Here is an 18,761-nt window from a genome sequence, read left to right on the forward strand (position 1 = left end):
TGTAATGTATTGTGATGTTTAATGACTTAGCAAAAGAGTAATTTTGGGGAGACAGGTGGATATTCGGGGTGACTGTCTGGCATTAATGTGTAATTCGCTGCTCAGAAACAACTAATGTACGCCTTATGAATCATTACTAACTATCTTTTCCCCCCCCCCAAAAGCTGTAGACATGGACTCAGGAAGCGAGGTGACATAATTCTTGAGACGGATCTTAGGTTAGATTGATGCAAACGAACCGTGACTAATGACCCCCTGATTCTGATACCAATTACTTTCGTGCTCAGGCAGCCTGGGAGGTTGGCTGCTGTGTCGTGACCCCATTGACCACTCACAGAATGTTATTTTCTATCAAGATTGATACAATGACCACCTCGCTGCGCCGATGTCGCAGTAATGCTTTGCTTGATTTCCCCCTACAATCTGCTACGCCTCAAGAAGCTTACACGAGTACCTAGAACTACAATCGTACAGAAACCGTCCAAATAAATCGCTTTTTACTTATCAACCACTGTATCTAAGGAGCGCAGCGCGTCGTCCTCGGGATTGAATGATGAGTACGCCGCCAGAAGCATGCGATCACTCGAAGAGTGAAGGCTCTTAGCATATTGAGCAAAGCTCCGTGACCCTGTCGCTGTGTTGGGATAGATAGTCTGCCGCAGATATGACGACCTCAAGCACGACGAGCTCTGGCTACTGCATGTTCTGACCGGTATAGGTACCGGAACCTTTTGCCACAATACGGGCACCTCTCAATGAGATTCTTAATTTCAGGGGTATCTCTTTATTTAACTTGGCAGACTGCTTCAGAAGGTGATACACCAAGTATGTGCTAACTAAAAAGATGCAGTTAGAATATGAGATATCTAATCACACCGGATCTATTGTTGGCTCTACAATTCTATTATAATAACTATACCGCCCCCAGATGGGTCGATCATCCATGTATCAATCGGCTGAACCTGGCAGAACGAGGGAAGCAGGTCGTATATTTGAAACATGTACACGAGTCCATCATGGTAACAGTGTGGCTTGGAGCCTATGAAAATGAATACGAAAGGCTTCATCGTCTCCAGACATTATGACCACTTCAACAGCTTAAGGTGGATGATTACATTTGTGTCGTATTCTGCACTCGATACGACGTATTTTGGCAACAGATGTCGCGGAAAGATAATATCTTACGACCGGACTACGATTGGCTAATTCAAATGGCTTACAAATCCCTTCTTCCAGGCATATACTAACCAATTACAATACGTGAATCTCACCATCCTCGTTCAGGGCAAGCGTACGCTATAAGCTCCCTACATACTACGTAGTAGTCTACCATGCTGGACATACCACGGAAGACTTGAGCGGAGAGAATCAATAACACCGCGTCTTAACCGCCAACAATCACATACTCGCTACATCACCTCATATTTGTCTGCGGTCATTCAGATCGTTCCGTTGTAAACGAATTTCACAAGCCTGCAACCTTCGCCCTGCCACTTATTACTACGCCATAGTCTAGCCTGAGCTCTAATTCACTTACCTGCTGCCAACTTACTGGCCACAAAGACCCTGGAGACAGGGATCGATTGGTTATTACTTATTGCAGCTCTCAATTGACCCTAACGCGGGTCACTGACCATCAAAGGGCGGGTGCAGAACAGGTCCCAACGCCTACAACTGCCAATCAAGCGGACTCTCCTTGCCATCCTCACTATGGCCACTGTGCTCATGAGTGGCTGCCACCATGGGCGCTTTTTGGCGTTGACGCAGTCGCGGATTCAAATCATTCATCCCTCAGGATCATACCCTTTAGCAGCTCTAGACTCAACCTTGTTCTCCAGTATCGTCAAGGTGGGCGGCGTATTTGCCGCCAACAGCTTCGTATAGATGCCGCGGATCATCCAGGTTGAGCGGGTTTCTGTATGGGGCTGCGTGCAATTTACAGGGCTAAAGATGAGAAACAACTACAGTCCCTGCCATATTTACAAGCCGTATCACCCTGAGCAAAGAGCCGCTCGGAGACACCATCTACGTCAGGCTTAATACGAATGGCCTTGGCTTGAATGTGTCAAGTTACCTGCAATATGCATGATACGACAAGGGTGCGGTATCAAGGTGGAATCGTATGATCAGGGGAGGAAAATGCTCAACAAAACCAGTCTGCGGAATGGGAAGCTATTCATTCCGTTAAATATGAGAAACCAAGGACGCTAATCAGTGAGACGGAGGCCAGTGTTCATGAAAATCGTGCGCGATTGCATCAAGATCCATTACCGTTTCGACCAAATCACCGCGTCGTCCAGGATGGGATCAAGGTATTCCAGACATAACGACTTCGCTCCCCGGCCTCGCCGCTGGGTCATCTGCGAGTCATTGAACAAATCCGCCAGTGAATCGTGCTCTTTCGATCTCGATCTGCAGATTTCCTAAGCTAAATGTCATGTCCACTCGGCTATGATCTACTTGACACCGACCAACGGCCCTCACCTCCTAGACAGTACCCGTCACCCGACTCACGCTTCTTCTTCTGACCGGTAGTAAGGCCGCAAGGTGGCTTGTAAACCACCCGATTGGGTATCATGTCCCAACGCAGCTTCACTACCGGCTGGAGGGCCGGCTTCGAGCGATGATGCTCGAGGGGTGTCAAACCACAAACGAACCAGGCAAGAGTTTCGCCACCCAAGTACAGACGTATTTCCTACCGCAACTCGGTGATTTTCACCACTTTATGAATGGTCTCATTCCCAATAAATTCTGGTCGGTGCATTCCAGAAGATATTCTGGAGATTGTGCGCCTTTGGAGGTTTTTTTACTGCTAGCGGGCATCCCGTCTTTGTTCAAGAGAAGAAGAAGAAGAAGAAGAAGAAGAAGAAGAAGACTGAGAGGGTGAAGTGGGGGAAGCTTTGCAAACATCACTTTTTGTACACCCGCCTCGCGTACAATTCTGCCCAGCTAACATAACACGAGTACAGCGTGTTGGCGACCCAGGCAGCAAGCGGTCATTGCCTCCTCGGCTCGTGGGGAGAGCACATGGTCAAGTTAGCACAAAGAAGGGGAAGGCGAAGGAAGGGGGGGGTTTCCAGTGAATGCCGGGTATAAGTGGGTGAACCATGCAATCCTCTTGTTGAGGTGAAGGAAGGGGGTAGCATGAGGAGGAGCGGGAGGTAGTAAAAAGGTAGTGGTAGAAGGAGGAGGAAGAAGAAAAAGAAGACGAAGAAGTGGTAGGAAAGATAGCACGAGAAAGCCGATGATGATGGATACACCCACACCACACGGAAAGAATACAACACAGCACAACACAGCACAACACAGCACAACACAGCACAATACATCACATCATGATACACTACGATAATAAATAGAATATGATACAGTTCCCGAAAGGAGGCAAGCAAGCAAGCAAGAATCATGCGATTCTCTCTTTCTTCCTCTCTCTATCTTCTCTGTACAAAGCACAATTAAATCAATCAATCACTCACTCACTCAACCACTCAATTCTGATCTAACATTTTGCCCAAAATCGCCCAACCTTCTCTTTTCCTTTTTCCCCCGGCCGTCTTATTACTAAGTCATAGATACAAGTATTCATTAACCCCCTCTCCCGTCCCGTCCCTTCGCCATTGAAACCCCATATATCTCCCTCTCTCTTTCCCTCTCTCCCTCCCTCCTCTTCCGGCCAAGCCCAAGAACAGATAGGGCAGGCATCAAACCAGTCTCTTCCTCTTCCTCTCCTCTCCACCGATCCCGAGCCCGAGCCCCGGCCCCGGCCCCGGCCCAGCACCCGGACCAGCATCTTCATCCTCGCCCTCCCTCTCGGCCGTCTCGGCCGGATTGAGTAAAGAATGTACATTGCTAGCCATACTGCTCCTCCGTGTGGCCGGGGCACTGTGTAGGTGCAGGTGCAGGCTCCCTCCACCACCTCCTTCACCGCTTCCACCCACACCAGCAGCAGCACCACCTCCTCCTGCTAGGCGAGGGAATTTGGGTACGGAGCCACCCCACCACCACCGGCACCAAAAGTAACCGAGAAGCTACTGCCGCCGCTGGGGGCTCCGGTGCTGTTGCTATTGTTGCTGTTGTTGCTGTTGAAAGGCCAGCTGATGCCTACGTGCTCGGTTGACGGTTGAAATTCCATGGGAGGGTTGGAAGAAAGGGATGGAGCGGCAGGGGGAGGTGGCGGTGGTGGTGGGGAAGCTTGTCGCGTTTGGAATGCGATGGTTTGTCGACGGCTTGAGGAGGGATTCATTTCGTAGGCGGCGAGATGGTCGCGAATGTGTTGGTAGTCGGTCGCATTTGGTGGGTGATTTGTGCTTGGGTGGGTGCTGTTCGTAGGCGTTCGATTGGGAGAGGATAAGTAGGTAGAGGTAGAACCTGCTCTAACGTAAGAGGAGTGTGTGGAAATAACGTTGAGATTCTGGGCGAGCTCTGGCAAGGGAGGTATGCTCGGTGGCCAGCCGTGTTCTCGTATGTCCGCTGATGTATGACGGCGAGGGAGATTGGGTGCTTCGGCCCGGATGATGGTTGAAGCGTCCGAAGGCCGGTATGGTGGAGGCGGGAGAGCAGGTCGGTGGAAGTTGGATTGGGGAGACGTGTTATGGTTGAAAGTGGTTGGGACGCCATAAGAACGAGGAGAAGTGGGAAGATTTGAGCGGCGCCGGCCAACGTATCCTTGCCCGATGGAGATGGGTGGTGGTTCGAGCATTTGAGCTGACGAACGGCGGCTTTCGTCGAAGGGAATATGTCGTGGTGAGAGAGGTTGATGTGGATCCAAGGGCATGCCGCCAAAGTAGGGTTGTCGACCAGCCAGCAGCGCATCATGAGAGCTATCGAGAGAGCGCACCATCTCAAGTTGTCGCGCAATCTCTTTTTGCATTTTGGAGACTAGGCATATTCAGTATGATCGATACCCAAATCACCGTTCTCACTGACCTTCGACATATAATGGACTCTCGGTCGGTGCTAATGATTGAACATGGGAAGAAAGCCCGTGGCTCCACTGCTTGCTGTTAATATGATAATCAAGCAAGCAAGCGCGAGAGAGATTTTCTACCTGATGACAGCGCACCAGACCCTCAGTCAAGGCCTGACACTTCAAATTCAACATGGCAACGCTGTCATCGTTCCTTGTCATGCGCTGGTTCATGCGATAAATGGCATGTTCCATATGTGCCACGCGTTGCTCCAAGGTATCCGGCAAGAGATCCGCCGGGGTCACTGGCGGAGGCGGCACTGCCTTGTGCCCTGAAAAAGAGTCTCGGTGTATGAGGGCATGCCTCGACGCGCGTCGCTTGATCTCTCGCAAGCCGATCAGATCGCCCTTCTTGAAATTGCCATTTCCATGTTTGAACTCCCACATGGTTGGATCCGGCGAACCACTATGGAAGACATCGCCAACTTTGTGAAATCCATACATGTTGAGTTGCCGCACAAATGATGAGATGTTGGTGTGTTTGAAGTACTGGGCAAGGACCTTGGAGAATTCGTTGGACGGTGACATGACGAAGCTTTCGTTCGTGTTGGACCACGAGATCAAGTGTTGTATGCTGTGGTCCTCGAGCATGTTATATAGCTTGTGTATGAAGGCAGTTTGGACGACCTTGGGTCCCTGGGCTGCTGCCATGGCTGCTCCTCCTGCTCCTGCATGTATTTCTGCGTTGGTGTCCACATTGCCATTCACGTTGCCCCCCTGCTCAAAGTCGGGACTGCTGTTGGCTGGTGGGCCCATTGAGCTTGAGGATGGAGACGTGATGTCCATCGGATCACCTGGCATTGATTCGGACATGTTGTTGAACGGTTGCATGGTAGTGTTCTTTCTCGAATTATGTGCCAACGGTCGACCAAGGCCGCCCGGTGCATCGAGTTGCGCCACGCTACTCATTCCACGTGGCTTGGATGAACTCTGTTAATAGCAGAGGGTGGAAGAGGGGGGCCAAATGTGAAGCAGAAGGAAAAGGCCCCAGGTGCAAGCGAAGGACTGCAACACGGACCTCCTTCTATACCACCGAACGTGCGTACCACGACGTTGCATCCATAGGGAATATATTACCAAGCCGCAGCGCGTTCGCGGAAGTGTTAGCATGGGACTCGAAATGTGGCGACTCGCAATTGCCAGGCCGAAGACGGTCTGTCGACAACAACAATTGCTTCTTCCGAGGGAGAGGTCCAATTTTCGTGTAGAGCGTCAACAGAATCTTCGGCCGGTTTGTGGCGAAGGGCGATCGATTCAGATTGCACTTCGGAGCTATGAGGAGAGGGCCAAGTGCATGGCTGCCATCTCAGTGGCCACTGTGCAAGCTACCACTATCAGATTGCGTGGTCAAGCTATCAGAACGGGTCGCAGGGGGGAGGAAGGATGGGGGAAGAGGATGAGGACAAGCAGGCGGTGGTGTGCAGAGTTCGCGTGTTCGTGCTCGTTTGCAGTTGTGGTTTCCTGAGGTTGTCCCCTTTTTTACTCGTATGGCATGGCTACTGGGGTTGGGCGGGACAAGGAGGAGCTGCAAGTACTACTTTGGCACATGCGCGAAGCTGGACTCTACCTACCGAGTACTACTAAGTAGTGGGTCTTGGATGCTTGGGCTGGTTCCTCTGCCTCCCAATCGTGGCCCTCTGGCCCCAAGCCTGCACGACAACCCGGGCGCACGGGCCCCGGAACCCAGCTCTGATTACGGTAAGCTGCGGTGTGTGTCCTAGGCTTGCTTCGCATCGCATAATCTGATGCTCTGCTGCCAGGGTTTGAAACGTGCCAAACGACCACACTCAACCATTGAACTCAGACATCTATCCCACTAACGGCCTCGCCCTTATAGCATCAGCTGGCCGAGCTGGCCGAGCTGGTACCTACGCCATGACCCGGTCTCTGAAGAGCATCCAGCTCTCCGAGAGCGAGGGCAATGCACCAACCACTGGCAGCACTAATAGCCACCGTGCTTCTGAAATCCGACCCCAATCTGACATGCATGTGCATTGTGTGTCAGCTGGGCATGGTTATGCCTTCGAGGTGAAGGCAGGCCAGCACTTCCGCGTAGTAGACCTACATGGCCTGCAAGTGGTGGATTTGGCTGCCTGGGCTCTACCGGATCTCAAGGAGAAGCTGTCCATGGCCTACACACGCTTTCACCTCCGGGGGACCACACCCACGGTTGGCGAATGCTTGATCACCAACAAGGACGAGCCGATCCTGCGAATAGTCGAGGACACCGTCAAAGTGCATGACATGACCTTCATGTCTTGCTTTCCAGAGATGTATGAGAAGCTTGGTCAGAAGGGGCATAGAAGTTGCGCAACCAATATCGCTGAAGTCATGAAGCCCTATGGCATGAAGAGCCATCTAGAAGTCACCGATCCTTTCAATATCTTCCAGAACACGCCGAATTACACCATCAAGGCTTTGAATACTAGCCGTCCTGGGGACTATATTCAATTTGAGGCCCTGAAAGACACGGTGTGCGCGGTCAGCTGCTGCCCGTATGATCTTGTAGGTCCTCCACCTCCGTTTGAAGCCTATCACTTCAGGGTTGACATGAGCAGAATGGTTTTAATGGTGGGACCGTGACGGATATAGCGATCGTTACCAATATCAATCACGAACACAAGACCTACATATAGGCATACAGGTACATGTATAGTGACTGGATTCTTTCGTGCATAGTTTTCCCTGTTGTTCACCGGCGACCGACAAGTAGAATCACAGATCCCTTGGACGCGGTTTATAAAGAAAGGCACAGCCGTGCGAACGATCAACACTGTATCTGTTCCATTGGTCCCGACTTCCACGTCTTCTACGGTAATTCATTGTTCAGGTAATGCTGAAATAGTGTCCCAACAGGACGGACTTGAATTGGTATGAGCAGTGCATTTCCTTCGCTACCATGAGCGCTACGCTACTATTCACTTCATCTGCCGATCCTACGGTTGTTATACAGTGGCGGTCGTGGGGGCGGGCTCGCCGTTTTCCTGTCTCATCTCTACCTCTGCAGCACAGCCTTCTCCTTCTCCTTCTCCTGCTCCTGCTCCTGCTCCTGCTCCTGCTCCTGCTCCTGCTCCTGCCTCAATCATATTTTCTGCCCAAACAGGGCCCTTCCATTCTCTCTCCTCCTCCCTCAACACCCTCTTAACCCAAAATATCGTAATGACCGTCCACACCCCGGCCCAAATTGCAGGGACACTCCAGCCCAACCCATAGGCAACCGCCCTCGGTACCGTGAACACTAACGCCATCAACGCTACGCCAACAGCCAGACTCGGCACACCCCAAAACCAGGTCATCTGCCTCAACAGCGCCCTGAATTTGGGAGAGGCGTTGTACCTCATCAGAAACGCAGCTCTATATTTCTTCCCGCCTCCTCCATCCACCGCCACAACATCCTCGATGATCGAATACGTAATCGGTGGTGTCACAGAGCCCTTGGGATACGACGACATGCGGAAATACCTTAGTCTCCACCCCCGCTGAACTGCTACACCGTTGATAATGAAGATGATACCAACAATAATGAAAGCTAATGGGAGCGGGGTGGCAAGGATTCTTTGCAGTGGTGGATGCGGAATTGAGCCACCGATGAGGATGCCCGTCATGACTGCGTAGGGGCCTGAGAGGAGCCAGTGGAGGCTGTCGAAGCCCCAGAAGCGCGGAGAGAGATTGAGGGGCCGATACTTGTCGGATTTTTTGAGCAACAAGTAGCCGCGGCAGGCGTATTCGTAGCCGGTTATGAAGCCGAAGACAGAGGTTATGATTGCGAAGACTGGATCGAGGGAGGGTTAGTTGATTCGTACATGGTGGTGTTAACCTTGTGAGCAGAGTGGGGGCAAAGTAGGAAGCGGGAGGAAGACTTACGAGCTCCTTCGCGCAAATTTGTGCCATAGATCAAACCGTAGTAGAGGGCAATGGGCACAAAAAAGGACTCGGCTATGATCAGAAACCAGAAGATACAAATGGCGAGTTTGTGATGCCAAAGGCAATATGGCAATGGCGGTGGGCGCTCATTGATTTCGCGCTTGTCAATGGACGCCTGGATAGTAGGTGAGTCCGATCCATCCAAACCCTGTGTAGTCTCGATCGCTGTCGGACTCGTACTTGGCGAGAGAGTATAGAGGGGCGCCTCATTTGTGTCGGTGGTACGTTCTTCTTTGGGAGATTCGAGAGGTGCGTTAATTTGTCCAACCGAAGTCGTCAACCGAACGGGGCTACTTGGTGCGTGGCGTCCAGGCTCGCTTGCTCGTCTTTGGCGTGGCGGGTAGAGGTCAGAGGATGAATGCCGACTAGGTCGTCGAACATCGAGGCTTTGTCTTTGATACGCCGCACGTCTAAACTCTTCTGACGCCCGTGTCTCCGAGTTGCGTGGTCGATAGCCGTCTTGACTCGGTCTTCGCACACGCGCCGGAGCGGTATGTTTGAAGGAATGAAGCATTGTGGGCGCAGATGTTTGTAGTCAGTGGAGGCCGAGGAGGCCGAGGAGGCCGAGGAGGCAGCAGAGGCCGGATGTGGGTTTCAATCTAATTTTCAATCTGATTCTATCAATGTCGAGGATGGCTGTAAACAAGGACAAGTGCCTGGTAACACAGAGCAGGTGGCAAAGGTCAATTACTACGTAGTATGGAATCCAAGGGCCCCTTTGCACACTGGTTCGGGGGAATCGGGATGAGCAGCCTCGATCCCCACCAATGCTTGCCAATTACCTGCCATTACCTGCCAACACCTGCCCAATACCTGCCATTGTCGAAAGCGCGCTGACGTAGGTAGTACGTCACACGTCACATTCTGCACACAAGGAGCACTTCACCCGCCCGAGAATGTCTCAGTGTGATCGATGGCTCAACGTAGTTTTCCAAAAACAGCATGAGATAAGTAGCAACAACGGCAATGGCAGACCCCAAGCTCATCCCGACGCTTGACACTACGTTCAATCTCCTCGATCGGTTTGTCAGCTCCCTCAACTCCCTCCCTCCAGATGGCACCACTCCGCCGCCCGACAGTCCCTCTCCACTCCCCCTCGTATCCACCTGTGCCGCAACCCTCCGAGCGCAAACAACCAAGCTCTCCCTCCTGATAATCACACCCCCTTTCACCCCCACAGCCATCTCCGGCATCCTCAGTTCCCTCAATGACGCCGTCCTCCCAAGTCTCCTGACTGCAGCACTCCTCCTGACACCCTCCACCGTTACAAAAGCATACTCCTTGGAAACAGTCTCCCTGACAAAAGCAACGCTCCGAGATCTCCGAGACCTGGCTCGTCTCGTAGAAGCACGTTCCAAAGATGGGAAACCAAAAGCAGAACCAACATCGCAGCTGAAGAACGACGTAACGGCAGCAACCGGCAAGATATGGGATGATTGCGACGAGCTGAAGAAGCTAGCAGATGATGGCATCGCCGGGTTCGTGGTAAAGAAGGCGGAGCAATATCTAGACTTGATCAAAGATGCCGTCAAGGAGATAGAGGAATGGGATCCAGAGGAGGACGAGGACGAGGACGAGCATGGATTCTTCAACGACGAGCAAGATACTCCGCCTTCCCTCCCCAAAGATCCCCAGGAAATGTCACCCATCTCAACCCCATCCTCCCAGCCCACTCAAGACCTCCACAACCTCAGATCCGCCGTCCTCAAAATCCTAACCCGCATCCCCCAATCCCTGCACGTAGTGATCGCCCAACGCCTGAAAAAGGGTCTCCCTCCCTCCTCCTCCTCCTCCTCCTCCTCCTCACCCCACCCTATCAATCCAAACCACCTCCTCACCCTCGACACCCTCCTATCCCGAATCTCCCAAACCTCCACCTGCATCGACGACGTCGCAGAACGACTCTACACGCACGACGCGCTCGGCGCGATGCTGACAACGGAGAAGGCGAGGGCGTACGTGGTCGAGATGGTGGAGAGTGTGCGTCGGGGCTGGGACGTCAAGCCGACACGCGCATCGGTCGCTGATGCAGATGGAGCGAGGGCTGAAGAAGGAGGAGGAGGAGGAGGAGGAAGAGAAGAGACAAAAGAAGACAGATACATAGAACGAGCGCTCGAGTGGATCAAGAGCGTGGGTACCACTCTACCGCAGCAGAATGCAGACTTACAATCTCGAGGAACTGTAACCTAACTAGCTGGAACGGGAGACCAAAAAAATAAAATATAAAATAAAATTGAAACATACATTTCATGATACGGACGTTCAAGCTTGAGTATGAGAGGCCCGTCCCCACAGTTCCTTGTGTCTACAAACTCTGCAGAACATGGCTGCTCTGGAGGGGACTACTCTGATTTTCTTCCCCCTTAATTAGCAAGGTTCAGACCGTGCCTGTGCCTGTGCCTGTGCCTGTGCCTGTGCCACCATGTTCACACGCACAAAGAAGTTGAAGGGGGGGAAAAGGAAAGAGATACACTGCGTTGCCCTCGGAATTACAGACAGACAGACAGACAGATAGAGGTGTAAGGAGAAAAGTGTTCCGAAACACTTACTTTAACAAGGCTGAAATCCAAGCCCGTGTAATCTTCTTGTCTCTGTTTCTCTCCATGTCTCCCCTATCTATCTATCTATCTATCTAGATGCAGGGTGGCCCAATCTGGCCCTTTTTTGTTCTCCTCGAAAATGCTCTAAACCAGGATGGTGCTGGTGACACCTGTTTCTCATGCTGATGGATTGTTTTTTTTGGGGCGCACTTTTGTTGTCTCCCCCATGCCGAATTCGCCAGACGCAATGCAAATACAATGCTGCCGAAAACCGTAGTGTCTTGACTTTTTTCAAAAAGGGCTTTTGTCTTTCCCCCCCCCCACCTCCCAAATGGTCCCAGATTCTATATGCCACACACTCCCCATGATGACGCATGCTGTTTCGTGCACAATGCAAAGTAAAAATGATCAAGTGTAGTGATGGTGGTACAGGTCTGCCTGAAATGCAAACCTCGACCGCTTCAAACGCCAATAGCCTTTGCATATCTTGAAAACGTATCAACTGGGCTCTCAGCAACATCTCCAATCGGACAAAAGAGCTTCTTCATGTCGAGTTCGAGGGTCTCCATATTGAATGAGTGGTCGATATTGCTGACACTACCGGGTTCTTCACCCCTGCGTGCCGCATCGCTTTTGCCGAATTCACGCACTTGACGAAGGCCTGAGATGACCTGTTTGAACCTGGTCTCTGCTGGAAGCTGCCAGTCATCGATGTGATTGGGCTGCAAGAACACCCGCGCAAGCCAGTAGAAATGCACACCGTCTCGGCAAAACCCATGCCGTCGAGGAGCACAGCCCGCATACTGCGAGGGAGGATACTGGAGCTGCATATCTTGATCCCACATGTTCTTCCACTTGATAAGCGCATTTGTAACCGACCTCATTAGTTTGTTGGACTGAAGTGATACTGCTCGAGGCATGCTGGTAGTCGACGAACCATCTGGGCTGGCATGCCCACTGGCAGGGTTACTATGGTAAGCAGAGTACAAGCCATCCTCTTGCGGTGAGGATGCAGGAGGCGATGTCAGTGTCTCGAACGACGTGGGCATGCCAGTCGAGAGTTGTCGCTGAAGCTGCCAAATCTGTATGTGTAACGAATGAATTAGGATAAATTTAGAAAACACATTCGTTGTACGCGGCTGGAACATGAGTGTTGGCGAGTACAAGGCCTCGATGGCATGGTGCATATCTAGCTGCTTCAACCGCTGACTCCCAGCTTGATTGAGAGCTTGCTGTTGGTCCGGACCATTCATGCCAAGCGCGCTGGCACATTTTCCGGAAGTCGTAGCATCCCAAGCTGCGTCGTCGCACGGCAATGGAAGCCTGATTTCCGATGGGTCAAGCTCTGGCTCACAGTTGAAATAAAGCACAAGGGCCGAGTGGTAAAGAAAGACCAGATATGTCACCCTCAATCTCATCTCTTGATTGACCCATGTTGCCCAATTCCACCGAGAATGGTCTGGCTGCTCGCCCAGCTGCAAGTTGTGGAAAAAGCTGTACCCTTCGCTTTCGCTTTCGACCAGTTCAAGCAACCGATATCTTCTAATAATCCAAATCAGTTTCCTGCTATCACTTCGAGCAGTAGCTCGCTCTGCCGGGCCGCCATGCCAAGTAAACAGGATGTACAAAAGAAGAAGAGCTTGAATCTCCTCTAGATACCTCAAGGTTGCGACGTGTCGAGGTTGCGAACTGTCTAGATCACCGCCGTTTTGCGCCTGCTGAAAGAGAAGTGAAGTGCGCTCTATGCCGTATTTTGCTCGCTGCATCAACCCGCGAACTTGTACCTGTGAAACACGATCCGAGTACACCGCCCCGATGCAAATGATTGCCAGGATCAAACCGTCGTATGCCTCTGCGAAATTGAAGGACGCCATATGCAGAAAGGGAAAATGTCCCTGAAAATGGGAAAACTGCTCCAGAAAATGCTTGATATTATCAGCCGCAAGGCATGTTCGGAAGTTTGCATTACTTTGTTGCTCTAGAAGCGAGTCCTGTATCCCAGCAGGGAAGCAAAAGTCAACAAGGCGATCACCTTTTAGCTCAAGAGGATCTTCTTGTGTAGAAGCTAAATTCCAGAGTAGAGGGCCAAGCGTACCATCAGCCCCTAAGTTTGTGGGTGCCATGTAATAACCGTTTGGTTCAGCGGTAGTTTGATCATATTCCTTCTTCACATCCACATGCGACTGCATGCCTTGATAACTGCTCCCCATAGATGACGGAAAGATGTATTCTTGACTCTCCCCAGACTGAAACATCTGGTTCCATTCTTCCCCTACACCGGACGCCACTGACATGGTGCCTTTCCGCTCCTCTGCGCTGCTGGCTGGAAGGCCGTAATGGTGCGGTGATGCAGAAGACGCGGATGGATACATTGCATGGTTGTTCGACCGGGCTGCCTGCTGTATTGATGCCCAGGCGCCATTGCTTGCGGAACCAACAGGGGTTTGGGGCCCAAAGTTTTGATGGGAAGTAGATGGATGTAACGCACTCGGAGTGGTGGTCGCTGTAGAAAAGGGATTTGTTGGAGCGTCGGAGAAGTTGGACGATTTGGAAGAGAAAGTACCGTTCGTATGGCTCGTGTTTTGACGGAGGTTTGTGCTCGGCATCAGACCTGCAGCATTCGTTCCACTTACCGGAGAGTTAGCGTTCGACTTGGCCTGATTGTTCGCATTCTGAGACTTCTTGAAATGGGCGGCAGGATTAGAGAGGTGGCTGGCGCCTGTAGGATTGCCTCGGCGCACCGAGCACTTTTGAAAGTGTCGTTTCAGGATATCACTTCTCGAAAAGGTATCTTTGCACAGAATACACATATAAGGACGATCACCGGTATCTGCTTCGGTCAATGACATGGGTGCCAATTCAAGGACGGAACTCACGTCTTAGCAGGTGTCTTTTCAGGTGTTTGGCATGGAGGTATGTCTTGTTGCAATTTGGACAAGGGAACTTTCCATCCGCATCCTTTGCAGGCATCGCTGCACCCTTGGATGCACCATTCACTCCATTCGTCGTTGTAACGGTAGCCCGGCCAGGCGCACTGGGAAGAATCCCGCGCCTTCCTTGTGAGCCTACAACGTGTGTTGTGGGTTGTTCCCGGGAAGCATCTGTGAGCACGTTCGGCACTGTCTCCGAGCTAGACCATAAAGATGGCCGATTGTCTGGTTGGCTGAAGGGCGTTGTGGACATTGGGGCATACTCGCTTCGCACAGGAGCTGGAGCGATGCGTGGTTGGTATGCTTGTGACGTAGTTGTCGTAGGTGGGTATCCTTGCGGGTTAAGAGCCTGGTGACTTGGTTGTGGCAACAGAGGAGCTGACGAGAACCCGGATGGTACTCCTTGCGGCTGGAACTGCGGAGCTTGCTGGTACCGTCCAGTCAACTGGGCAGGACCACTGGAATTCATGCGCGGTAAGTCCTGGCGATAAGATGGAGGTAGATACGACCCCTGACTGGTAGGAGGCTGTTGCTGATGCTGGTGTATAGGAGGTAGATGAGGTTGGTAAGGCATAGCATACGTTGTTGCCATATTGGAGTATGATGTTTGCTGAACATTTGATGATGAATGCGTTCTTGACAATGAATGTCTAGGGTCCATCACAGGAAGAGAAGTCCACGCAAGAGTTGCACGCCGTCGACACTCATTGAGATTGGTCAACTGAGCAGCAACGAAACTTGGTGGATGACCTCCACAGGGGTGGCTGTGCGAAACCAATCGACGAGCACAGTTGGAATGACAGACCGAGCCAATACTGTCCAGATGCTAAGGTGAAATGAAATGCCCTCTCCACCAAAGTGTCCTATTGTTTTTCCCACTGATGTATTGATGTAGGTAGAGAAAAACCTTTAGGTAAGCTCAACGGGTGCGGGTAGATGAGGGTCTTCGAGGCTCTGTATAGGTATCCACCCGCGGCTGACTTGAAGGGCCCACAAATACGTCGATCCGTCTGCTGCTCCGTGAACACTTCGAGTAGAGTGAAGAAGATGCAGCAGATCCGACGGGGGTCTGTGGAGTTCAACTGCCACGTCGCGAAGCTGGAGAGCGCTTAGAATGTGTTTTCGTGTAAGAGATATTTATTGAAAAATTGCAAGAGGACCAAATAGTGGCAGATTTTGGCTCTGGGCAGAGGCCAAAGTAGTTAAAGTAAGTGCACTGACGCGCCGCGCCCAAAATTTGTGACGGTTCAGAGGCGAGGAGCGACCGGCGTGTCGCACAGTTATTTAGGGGTTCAATATGTAAGCAGACGAATAGCAAGGTTCCCAAGTCAGTCGAAATGAACGACGAAGGGGAAGAGCGAGTTGGAGCGGGTGGTCTCTAAGCTTTCAACCTCCCCTTGAAGAGAGTGGAGCAGGATGATTGGAGGGCAGGAGACGAGATGGCCCAAACGAGAGATGCAGGGTCTGATAGGGTGTAAAAGAAGCAATGATCTGAGAGAAAGAGACGGATTTGCGTGACGCCGGACGAAATGACCAAGAGCGTGACAGGGTGTAAACTGCAGTTTTACTGCAGTTTTCTATCTGGTGCCAAGCAATAATACTAACCTACTAACTTAGTACTAGTAACTTGCTACGTAGGAGTACTACGTACATAGTGCTACCGGAACAATATCGGTCAGCATCTCAACTCGTTACATACTTGATAGATGCATTACCTCTAGCCACCAGGCACAAATGCATAAAAGCTTCTTTGCCTCTCCTATCATTCCATGATGATAACTCTCTCCTTGCACAAAAACAGAAGTTCCAATCTTCCATTGTCAAACCTCCTGCGTCGTACGGCGACCATGCTCTTCGTGTTTGACATGCAGCCTACAAAACACCCACCACAGGTCAACGCGAGAGCAACGCATCAAGGCTTTGTTTCAACGACACATCCATATCAGTGCCCTCCTCATAGCCCAAGGATGGGTCGTGTCCGGCTTTACTAAGAATAAGACGAAAAAAGGGTGTCGATGCTACCCTGCCTTTGACGGAGCAATGTGCCACCCGGCCGAGAATGTCGACGTGCTTGCATATGCCAGTGATCTGACAACTCATACCGAGACGGCGAGCTAGTACTGAGATTATTTATTGACCAGGGTCTACGTCACTGAAATGGCTAGTGCCAACGTCCTTTGGGAAAGACTGCAAGGGATATCTTATCCAGGTCAGAAGTCAGGCCTCTCGTTTTGAGGAAGCAGAAGTATCATTATCCGTAGCCATCTCCGTCTGGTCGGCTTTTCCCGAGTGCATGCTTCTCTTACCACGTATTTGTGTAGTCCTGGTTTTTCGCACTCGCAGTCGTAAGAATACTACGTGGAGCATGGCAAAATGCGAACTACTACGTAGTACCTTAGGCATGCTAGCGTTAGTAGGCTGCGGGAATAGCGCGGGAATAGCGCCGGAGATCTACGCGTAGGGGAAGCGGCAGTTGACACTGGGAAGGACGACGACAAAGCTACGAGTCATGTGAAAGTCCCAAAACGAGAGTCGATTCGAATGTACGCATCAATTGCTGCAATCCAACTCGTACTCTAACTACTACTTGGACGAAGTATACGACTCGGCAAGTTTGCAACACAAACCACTAACTTACAGTCTTGGTCTGGGTGACAGCACAGCTGAAGGCAGCCGGGGAGCAGTCATTGTTTCCCGGCTGTCTGATGAGGAACATCCTGGTTACTTTAGATGTTCGGCCGGTCGTTGACTCGCCACAGAGAGCATTACATAATTACTGGACCAGGCCGCGAAATCTCTTCCTTTGATACTCTATCTACTGGTCCATTTCTTGGCCAATCAAAACTCATGCTTCTGCAGAATGTTTGAAGATCAGTCTGTAAACGTTTTCCTAGAACGTCCTCATCCTCTACCTACCCTCCCTGCCTTAGCGCAAGCACGATAACAACCGCTCCATTGCTCGTATCATCTACTACCAGTCTCCGAAGTACGGCCAGCTAGCTCATGCAGGAATGAGCTCGCTGTGCACCCGCTACCTCCCCATAGTTGGGCATTGTTGATGCCATCGTCTGCTGTGAACATAAACCCTGATAGGCCAATTGCTTAAGTTGGACGAGTTGACCATCAATTTGAAGTCCAGGTTATGCACATCGATCTTCCGATCCCGATTTCTATGGAATACCATCATAATTGAGACCACACCTCTGCTGAAGACCTCACCTTTCCGCAGAGTTCTCTAGCTGGACATTTATTGAGGCTTTAATCATCGTGAAGGACAATGGCCAACAGTCACAGTCACTTTGAGCGAGACCTTTCTCTGGGATTGTGGTCGCTTTCGCAATGGACCAGGCAATTCACATATCATTCGCCATATGTTCAACCTCATGCAGGTGTGCTGCAGATACATTTTGTCACACGTGCGGAAATGCAAGCCGACCACACCGTATTCGAGTACAAAAGACGCTGCATTGTCCTCGCCCTTCCATGCAGCATGGGCTTCTAACCTCCCAAGAGAGGCGATTTTGTGGTCCACAGTGTCGATTTCCAGCAGCTTGGTTACTTTGTCATCCGCCTCCGCAGAAATGCTTACAAGCAATCAAGATCATTTTCACCTTTCGACCTGCATGAAGGACAATTCACCGAACGTTTGAAGTGGAAGCAGCAGGCTAAGCACCCCTACCAGAACACCATTTCGCAAGCAACTTCCCTTTCCGTTTTCTGGCGCCGGGGTTTGATGCTTGCCCTTTGCATTTTGAAAGACTAAGATTGGTCTTTAGATCCAAGCAGGTCCACAGCCGAGCCTTGACTACGAATCCTTCTCAGATCGATAGCTACGTCTGTCATACTCGAGTAAGATCGCATGGGCTTCCATGATCGTGGGTCACTCTCACCTGACTTTTCCCCGCATGTTTCACAGCTTCCTCCGCCCCCACACTATCACAGATCGTTCCACGAGAGCCTGGACTCGTGACTGGGGGAGACATGTGGTCTAGGCGCCTGCCAGCCCATGATTATTACAGAACATGTGCTCGCAGGGTAGATAGCCAACTTCTTTGCCGGATCAAGGCATTTCTTGGGTATGTACGAGGAATAACAAGCAGCAGCTTGATAAGCGGGAAATCGATGAGATATACGGTCGTGCCACACAGCTTACCGTGGAAGCAGCCGAAGAGATCTCCGACTGTTCTCCTCGGATCAAGCGAGAATGCTTCGTTTACTGCGCCATGGTTGTTCATCAGCAGAGCCTCATCCCGCTGAGCCACTTCGTAATAAAGAGAAGGAACCGAATTGATGCCGAGATGAGCCCTGCACGCCTATGGTACACGACTTTGGAAGAACGCACTCATACAGAGTTGAAGCCAAGCAGAAACGACCAACTGTGCTGTTGACCACCAAATATCA

At 51.2% G+C, this 18,761-nt stretch overlaps 5 protein-coding genes across 5 annotated transcripts; 2 read left to right on the forward strand and 3 right to left on the reverse strand.

The window, feature by feature from the left end:
• Window positions 1–3,964: 3,964 nt before the first annotated feature.
• EPUS_01915 (uncharacterized protein) lies at window positions 3,965–5,797 on the reverse strand (the record flags this gene model as incomplete). Its single annotated transcript, XM_007806651.1, has 2 exons — window positions 3,965–4,878; window positions 4,927–5,797. 2 exons carry the CDS (start codon window positions 5,795–5,797, stop codon window positions 3,965–3,967), a joined length of 1,785 nt encoding a protein of 594 aa, XP_007804842.1.
• A 767-nt stretch (window positions 5,798–6,564) lies between these two features.
• On the forward strand, window positions 6,565–7,549 carry EPUS_01916 (uncharacterized protein; the record flags this gene model as incomplete). Its single annotated transcript, XM_007806652.1, has 2 exons — window positions 6,565–6,664; window positions 6,804–7,549. The coding sequence occupies 2 exons, from the start codon at window positions 6,565–6,567 to the stop codon at window positions 7,547–7,549; spliced, it is 846 nt and encodes a 281-aa protein (XP_007804843.1).
• Window positions 7,550–7,911: 362 nt separating this feature from the next.
• EPUS_01917 (uncharacterized protein) lies at window positions 7,912–9,404 on the reverse strand (the record flags this gene model as incomplete). The annotated part of the gene is made up of 2 exons (XM_007806653.1): window positions 7,912–8,738; window positions 8,831–9,404. 2 exons carry the CDS (start codon window positions 9,402–9,404, stop codon window positions 7,912–7,914), a joined length of 1,401 nt encoding a protein of 466 aa, XP_007804844.1.
• A 452-nt stretch (window positions 9,405–9,856) lies between these two features.
• EPUS_01918 (uncharacterized protein) lies at window positions 9,857–11,080 on the forward strand (the record flags this gene model as incomplete). The annotated part of the gene is made up of 1 exon (XM_007806654.1): window positions 9,857–11,080. One exon carries the CDS (start codon window positions 9,857–9,859, stop codon window positions 11,078–11,080), a length of 1,224 nt encoding a protein of 407 aa, XP_007804845.1.
• An 811-nt stretch (window positions 11,081–11,891) lies between these two features.
• EPUS_01919 (uncharacterized protein) lies at window positions 11,892–14,952 on the reverse strand (the record flags this gene model as incomplete). The annotated part of the gene is made up of 2 exons (XM_007806655.1): window positions 11,892–14,260; window positions 14,307–14,952. The coding sequence occupies 2 exons, from the start codon at window positions 14,950–14,952 to the stop codon at window positions 11,892–11,894; spliced, it is 3,015 nt and encodes a 1,004-aa protein (XP_007804846.1).
• Between the last annotated feature and the right edge of the window lie 3,809 nt (window positions 14,953–18,761).

The sequence above is a fragment of the Endocarpon pusillum genome (genome assembly GCF_000464535.1).
Source record: "Endocarpon pusillum Z07020 unplaced genomic scaffold scaffold5526, whole genome shotgun sequence".
Taxonomy (NCBI): Eukaryota; Fungi; Ascomycota; class Eurotiomycetes; order Verrucariales; family Verrucariaceae; genus Endocarpon; species Endocarpon pusillum.